Source organism: Gavia stellata, chromosome 8, assembly GCF_030936135.1.
Source record: "Gavia stellata isolate bGavSte3 chromosome 8, bGavSte3.hap2, whole genome shotgun sequence".
Classification (NCBI taxonomy): Eukaryota; Metazoa; Chordata; class Aves; order Gaviiformes; family Gaviidae; genus Gavia; species Gavia stellata.
The window spans coordinates 28442126-28450308 of NC_082601.1; the positions used below are offsets into that span (position 1 = coordinate 28442126).

Consider the following 8183-nt stretch of genomic DNA (forward strand, 5'->3'; position numbering starts at 1 on the left):
TACAAGACAGTCATTTTTCACTTGATATAATTTTGCATTTAACAAACAAAAGCCAGCTGCATCTCAGCCCTTCTATGTAACACACCAACATGAATGTGGAACACATCTTTTCAGGACTACCAGCTAATGTAGCAATTGTGTTTTTCCTATCCATTCCTATCCATGTTCACTGAACAAAACCTCAATATACCAAAAGAAACCCAATCTAGATTTCCAATTTGACTTATTTCTAACCTATTTATCCTTCTTCAGCTAAAACGTAACTCCTACAGTTAAAAAAAAAAAAACATAGCCCTCATAGTCCAACAGTAACCCTCATCCTTCCTATATGTATATATGTATTCATGGCTGCTGATCCTTGGGCAAAACCTGTTCATCCTCTGAAATACTACATGTTTTTCTCCTCTTTTTCCTACTCTCCCCATCTGAACTGTGATCACGGGGAAGGAACCTGCCATACCATTCCAGCTGTGATTACCTAGTCAGTACACTCTTCTGAGTTGAGTCCACAGAAAGATTTGTTCAGTAAGTCATGCAATTGTTCTGCATCCTCAATTACTGAATCACTGAAATATATTTTTCCAGAGTTTCTTTCATGATCCTGTGTATTTTGTCATTCACTTTAAAATGAATGCTAAGTCAAAAACACTACGAGAACTGCTTTGTTGCAACTTAACTGCCAGTTTCAGTTTACAGGAAGAGAGCTGACCATACACTAACACAAGAGGTACAACAGAGAGCTTCACACAGTTTCAACAATAAACAAATAGTCCCACCAGGGATACCACAGTTTTGCTAATACAAATCAACGTGAATTGCCTTCTAGTTATTCACTGCCAAAGCATATCATTTTACATTCGACTTCACTATCACAGTTCAAACATCACATCTTCCTCAAGTCACTGCCATACAAAATACTGACATGAGAAGTATGAAAGCTGTCCTTAACTTCATTTTACAACATGCATTTTCATTTTCCCAAACCTTTTTCAACAGAAAAGATGCTCTGGTAATAAGTCATGTTCTTTATGATTCCCAGTAACCACCACACACTTCCCTCAGACCTTCTTCGTCCTCGTATGATCACTGGCCTTTCCTTACTCCTACTAAGCTCCTTTGCCATTCCCAATTAGTGCCAGTCTGCTACAATTGTCTAGCATTAACAGCATTATCCTGCATTACAGGGAAACAAGCTAGAAGTGTTTTTACTGCCAATGCTCCCTCTCCAATTGGTCAGCATTTCTAGTTCTCCTTAAACTGGATTTGCAAGCTGTGACATTGTCTCAGTATGAGACTATTTTGGTTCAATCGAGCACCTTGAAAGCACTCAGCTGACAGCACACAAAGACACATGCAGTCCAGTACAACCAGCTGGACCCACTGTCTCTGTAGAGGTGACACCAGCTCCCCAGCACCCTACTCCAGCACATGAGGATGCAACAGATTACCCAAGAGGGAATCAGAAGTCAATGCAGAGTCTCAGCACTGCTTCTTCAGCCATACAACCCACAAAGCGCCTCCAATGTAAGCCAGGCAACCAGCAGCTTCTCCTATTTTCACAAAAGCCAGTAAGGTGCTATTATAATGTTTTTGTGTAAGCAGTCCTGAAGGGAAGCACACAACTGAAATCCTACATATCTGATGCCAGTTAGTTTCCTTCAAAAGCCACCATCCCTCCATGTTGTTCTGCGCTTGCAGTTGTCAGCCAGCATGGTTCCTGAGCAATGAGAGTATCTGCTGTGTAGACAGTGACAGCTAATAGACAGATGAGGGGTGGGAGTCAGCCTCTTCAGGAGCAATTTCATTCCATCACTGTTTAGAGGCACCAGCAGCCTTTTATTTATTTATTCCTTTCAGTTTGCTTAAGCTTGGCATGTTATTTAAACTCATGTAGGCTAAAGAGACCTTTGTGAAGGACTTAACTCATTTTCCTGCCTACGCTTGCCGATGTTACGCAGTACCTGAGTAATGGCCAAGCCTAGAGAGACATTTACAGGCCTGCAGATACAAGGTTGCAAGAAAACTCAACCCAATCAGACACCTCACTCTCATTGAGCTGAGTGTGTGAACTGACCTACCAGTATAGGTATTTATGTAAATCACATCACTTCTTTTCATTCTTTAGATATGAGAATAATTTCTAAGATTATTTATGCAGCACAGCATCAGCTGCAATGGCAGAAGTAAAATTCTCCTCTGCTCAATGTTTAGAAATCCTCAAAGACCTGATTATTCAGCACCTTTTAAGACACAAGAAGGCAGGAAAATTAATTTTCTAAGGTTTGCTTAAAAAAAGCAATGCCTGATTTTTGGAGAGGGAAGATGCAAGTATTTTTCCCCTCTTCAAATACAGTGAGATGACCTGAAAAACCTCCCCTGAAAACTCCTCACCAATCCAGTACACTTTTACTTGCATTACACAGAGTTCATGTTTGTTACAGCAGCAAGGTTATTTGGGGGAAGATAATCAAAGTGAGTCAGGCCACTCAGCACCCAATATAACAGAAATCTCTTCAAAAAGTCAGCAATTCCTGCTTGGTCTAACGTTACTTCTTTCCAGGCTGATTCACCATCACATTTTTCTAAGCGTACTTTCATCCAAACCCAGGGACATGAATGGAGGTCCTGAAAAGGAGTTGGAATAATGCAGCAACAGTTCCTCCCCCACACCTTAGACCAAGTCTCATCTCCCTGGCTGCCTACTCCCAGTGTAAGTCAAACAGCAAGATTATTTCTGCCTTCTGAGTACCAAACAACTTACCTCACCCAAAGGTTTCTAACCTGTAATCCCCAGATAATTTCCAAACAATTTACAAGAGGTACCTAAGAATGAAGTAGAGTAAATCGGCAAATCAGCCAAGAGCACACTGCTGTACTTGGGGCATTTGAGCAAAAGCTTTAAAAAAACCAAACCAAACCAAAACAAAAAACCAACTTAACTGGTTTGTTGTGACAGTTACAACTCAATAGTACAAACAGTACTGGAGGACAAGGAGGAAGATGATGACTGTGTTCAACAAAGACAGCATGCAAATGACTTAGAGAGATGAAAATGGTAGTTATCTGTACAGGACTTTTGCCTGGTTACCAAGACTAGGCATCCTTCTAAAAATCCCATACACATTAACAATGTTTAAGATCCAATTTGTTTGCACTAGGCACCATACTCTTGGAAATACTGTCTTGCACAGGATTTTTACCCAGCTTAGCAGTTTGCTCAAGGCTATCACAAATGGCTGACAGTAACCAGGCAGATCTCAGGAGGAACCCCTGCAATCTACTTACTAGCTCTTCCAGATCTTCATAAAGCCATTACACAGTTGCACCTTTGAAATCACATTCAATTCCCATTCCAACTAAAAGAGATTCAGTATGGCATCTGGCAATAGTTCCAAGGTTAGGAATAAAAAAGGTTTAGACACAAATTCCTCTTCATATCTTCTCAAAACAGCTACAAGCTCAAACCTGCATTTATAACTCCTTTGAACACACAAATATCAACCCCATTCAGACTGAGCTCTAAAGTTATAGTTTGCATGTGGCTATTAAGAAACTGAAGTCTCTCGAGACAAAGCAGAAATTTTTCAGGAGCAAGGTTCAAGTGACTTTAAGACTTTGGATGTGTTTTGGCAGCCTCTTTTGTTCCAGACTGTTTTGTAATTGAAACAGAAGAGCCCCAACAACAGTGTCTTGCTGTAACACCAAGACGGGTGAAGGGAACGTGCTTCTGAGGTTAAGGTGCGACCTCACTAACAGAAGCAGTGTAGCCTGATACTGAATTCTGCTACCAATCTAGACAGTCAATGAACTTTTGTTCACCTCCTTCTACCTCATTTGGAAGCATCCCAGACTGGCTAGTACAACAATCCCTTGTAGCACAGAGAGCTGAAATTACCCAGGGTTGTAGAAGATCTTCTTTGCAGCTCACCAGTCAGTTGTTTTTTGTAAGGAACCGGTGACCTCAGAGACTGAGCCCTGGTGGGATGCTGAGGACTGGACCAGCCACCACTCAACGCTTGTGGATCACTCTGTCCTGCCTCTGCTCTCTCTGCCGGGGATGAAAGCCTGCCATCATCTGGAGTTGACAAAAAGCAAGAAACCAACTGTTCAGACGTGATAAAGAAAATCACTAGTGCATGCAAAACTAAGGGTAAAAAACTCTCATAAACAGCTTGTTTGGATCATGATTATACATAAAAAAAGACATGAATTTTTAGTCTGAAAAGTACCATACAAAACATGTAAACAGGCCAGTATGTAGAACTTGTCTGTCAAGGCTCAGGCTGTTTCTGAAATAACATGAGAAGTGTCTAAAAAAACAAACTGGCAAGTATGAATTATTCTTGCTATATGAAATAGCTACATTTCATTATCAGCTTCTGCCCTGAAAAAAGTTTTTCAGTTATGTTAGAAGCCAGTACTGAGGTCACATTAAAGTTACTGCAGCCTTTAATAAACCACCCTTTTCCATCAAAGGATCAAGTATGGACGGGTTCTCATTGATTCCAGTAACATGCCCATTTCATGTGCTGTTTCAAGGGTTTTTTCCCATTCTTTCAACACAATACCTTGCTGACTCCAGCAACATTTGTCAGAGACAAACAAGTGAAGCAAATATTGACCACATCTTATGTTACTTCCAATAAATTAATAACCACAGGTGATACTCTACTATGCAAACTAACAGCAGTCTAGCAGTCATACCAAGTAATTATTTTTCATTCTGCATAAGTGGAGTCTGAACAGATCAGTTTGCTTATGTAAAAAGCTATTTTGGCCCTTTTTCCCTAGCCCAAACATTGCAGAAGTATGCTTAACAGAGCTAGATAATGAACAGACTAAACAAAAGCAGCTGACCAGTTTGCCATCTCCAGCAGAGATACGGTTTTTGTACAAAACCAAGGTGCATTCATTCACCACACTTCAGAGCGTATTTCTTTGACACAAAAAAACCCCCTCACATAGTTCTTTAAGAGCTTGCCTACTGAGAATATAAGTGTTTCATGATACACGTAGCATAAAGGCCAAAATCAAGTAGTACTTTTTAATATACAAAACTTTCACAACACTTCAGACCTCTTGATGGGCAACACCTAAGCCATGCAAATTAAGCGTGGAATTTCTGACTGCTTTATTGCAGCTCAGCTGCCACCCAACTGAAGGTACAAGATGCACAGAAAGGCAAGGAGTCGAGGAAGTCTGGAGTAAGAACTTGCATTGGAAGGACACATTTTGTTCATATAGGCTGGCAGACTGTTACTCCTGCTTTTAGCCCCAAAAACTTCATACAGGCAAAGGAAATCCAGATGCCCAGCTAAGAAGCTATCTACTAACTGACTTGTCTCTGACCTTCATGGGCAGCCACAGATTTCTAGCTGCAAGATGCTGGCTATCTTCTCCCACAGCAAAGCTCTACTATTGTCACCCAAAAGCAAGACACAACATCCCTCACAAAAGAACTGACTCACCATCCATTTGGTCAGCAGTCTGACATTATGTTCTTATATTCAGAGGTCTTTTTACAAGTTTACGTGGCAGCAGAGGGCATCAGTAAAACAGACAGCACCACAATCCATGCACACATATTCCCCCAAACACTTACCTTTGCTGAAACGGAAGAGATTTACAAAAGAGCTGTAGGCTGATTTAAAGGGAGGCTCATCCTGGTCAGGAGTCAGGGGTTTGAAGTGAGTGAGATGAGACGGACTACTAGGAGAATGAGGTAGATCACTGGTAGAGTCCAGTGTCGGAGATCGTTTGTCATCTGCGGCCATTTCACGTGCCCTGGCAAGAGTTCAGCAACATGCATTATACACAGGGTGGTGAAACAGAACATCTTTAGCCAACTGAAAAGGAGGTGTCTCATTAGATGCTGGAGGGGGGACAGTCACCCCACCTACCACAGGCATCTGCTATTAGCACAGGTCAAGAGTGCCAGAGTTAGGAGCCCATGTCCCCTGCCTAGTCACTGGCAAGGGATCAGCATCTCTGCAGACAGCAATTCAGAGCTCCTAGTTAAACATCCAGAGCAATCAAAGTAAGTAAACAGCCACTACACTGCCTGACAACACACTCCAGTTGCTGTTTTATGGGAACTTGAAGTTTTCAAATGGAGACTCTGCATGCGTATCACAAAGAAGTTTTAACTTCAGCTTAAGAGAAGAGCTGTCAATGCTGTGACTTCTGCAGCCCTTGTAACAAGAAAACTGAAGACAGGCATGCCTGAGCAAGCACAAGACGTACTCGTTGTTTGTCCAGGTTAACTTCAAAATGAGAAACAGAATGAACTGCAAACAAAAGCAGGACTGAAAGATTAAGTTTAGTGGCACACTGCTTCCTTCCCCTCTGCACTACAACACAGGGCCTTGTGCAAGTTACCAGGGAAGCAACCCAAACTGTGGTTTATTTGTTGTCATATCTAACACCTCCAAACTTCCTTGCTTTCAAGAGTAGCTACATTAAGGAAAATCAAACAAATAAAAAAACCCCAACCACATTCTATATTAGGGGAAGCCATACTTGTTAAGCCTACTTGCTGTGTACCAAAGCCTTCACATGGCCAAGAGCCATACTTTCCCACAGCCCATATTCTTTAACCTCAGTACACACCTGATTTCTTCCACTCTGCCTCACTAAGCCTGCACTTCTAGCCTGCTAGGCTAAAGTGCTTACTACCTTCATCTTTGTTTAAGCCAGACTTAGTGAAACGTTTGACAGAGCAGGAACATGGGGAACTGACAGAACCTTCGCGTGACAGCTGACTTTTACCCGTGCCAAGGATCAAAATCCTGTATGAGTCTACTTCCTGCTTAGCAGCTGATACATGCTCCTTCATGAAATACCAGTTTCCAGTTTCCACAACTGCTCCCTAGAATCTACTGCTCCCTAAAATCTACAGGCATATTTTGTTGACTAGATTATTTTCTTCCAAGTTCTAAGAAGCCACACTAAAAATTTATGCTGTCCAGAGAAAATCCACATGGTTGACAAGTGACAATGGAAGTGCTAACAAGCTGTGTGCAGCTCATGTGGCAAGGTTTGACCACTCCTACAACGAATGCACAAAAGATGGTATCTGTGAGTCAATCATATGACTTCTCAGTGGACTTTCGCTTGTTGCTCTGTATAGTATGCACCTTTAGCTCAGAGTTTCTCCTGATATTCACATATCCTTAAAAAAGCAAGCAGAGAAACGTCTTTCACAAAGTTTCAGGAGAAACTTTGGTCAGGTTTTTTATGTAAGGTTGAGTCTTAGTCTGGAATGCTTCCGCATCCCTCTCCCCTGTAAGTCATGGTATTTTTTGCTGTTGTGCTTTTCAGCAATATTATTCAAACAGGTGATTTGAACATGCTTAAACACCAGAGTTCACAGAAAAAGCCTTCAAGAGCATATCTCCAGGTAAATTTGGAATTGTTTCTTCAATACTTAAGGAAGCTGATAACTTGCTTGTTAAATGTACGACAGGGATGTGCTCCCCCCTACACCACCACATTAAAAATGCCATTAAGAAGTCAACCAGAAGTTTCAAAGGAAACTATGTTCATCTCTCTGCAACTGACTATAGCCTGGCAAGACAAAAAAACAAGGAAGTCTCTGAACTTGCATATACCACATATGTGATTTTGGAAAAAAAAACTTTAGCTTCAACGGAAAAAACCCCACACTGTAATTGCTTCTGTGATGGCAGTACTAGCCTAATTAAAACAGACTGAAAAGAAGAGCACTGTGCTTGGGATTAGCTCCAGAAACCCTGGATTTTCTGTGCTGCACAACACATTAGCTATGGAGTGTATCACCCTTTCTTAAAGTGCTTTAGTTCCCCCACTAAAAGAAAAACACTCCTCTCCCCCCCGCTAAGAAACAGGGAAACAGTCACTTACTTGTATGTTAGGGAAAATCAGAAAGCAAGGTGCACATATCAGTCAACAGGCACAAAACCAGACTACATCTTCCTCAGGATCCTTACCAAAAACAGCCACGGGGGATGTATCTGAAGCCACCTTAGGCTGCAACATCTTCAGCAACCACCAACTCATCACCAATAAAACACAGAGTGCAAGTATGGCTGTGAACCCCCATACACGTTCAGCAGTGACAACCTGCACCCCATAAAACTGCCCACAACCGCTCAGTGCAAAAGGGTGCAGGCACTCCTTGTTACTTGGATGTTACTCCCAGGCAC

At 41.7% G+C, this 8183-nt stretch overlaps 1 protein-coding gene across 2 annotated transcripts in view; it reads right to left on the reverse strand.

Moving 5' to 3' along the window:
• PIKFYVE (phosphoinositide kinase, FYVE-type zinc finger containing) overlaps positions 1-5774 on the reverse strand; it is a 61572-nt gene extending 55798 nt beyond the window's left edge. For both annotated transcript variants that reach the window (XM_059820167.1, XM_059820168.1), the window contains exons 1-2: positions 5603-5774; positions 3896-4048 (exon numbers count right to left, since the gene is read on the reverse strand). In XM_059820167.1, the coding sequence (XP_059676150.1) occupies positions 3896-4048; positions 5603-5774 (325 nt within the window). The remainder of the gene's footprint in view (positions 1-3895; positions 4049-5602) is intronic.
• Positions 5775-8183: the final 2409 nt, after the last annotated feature.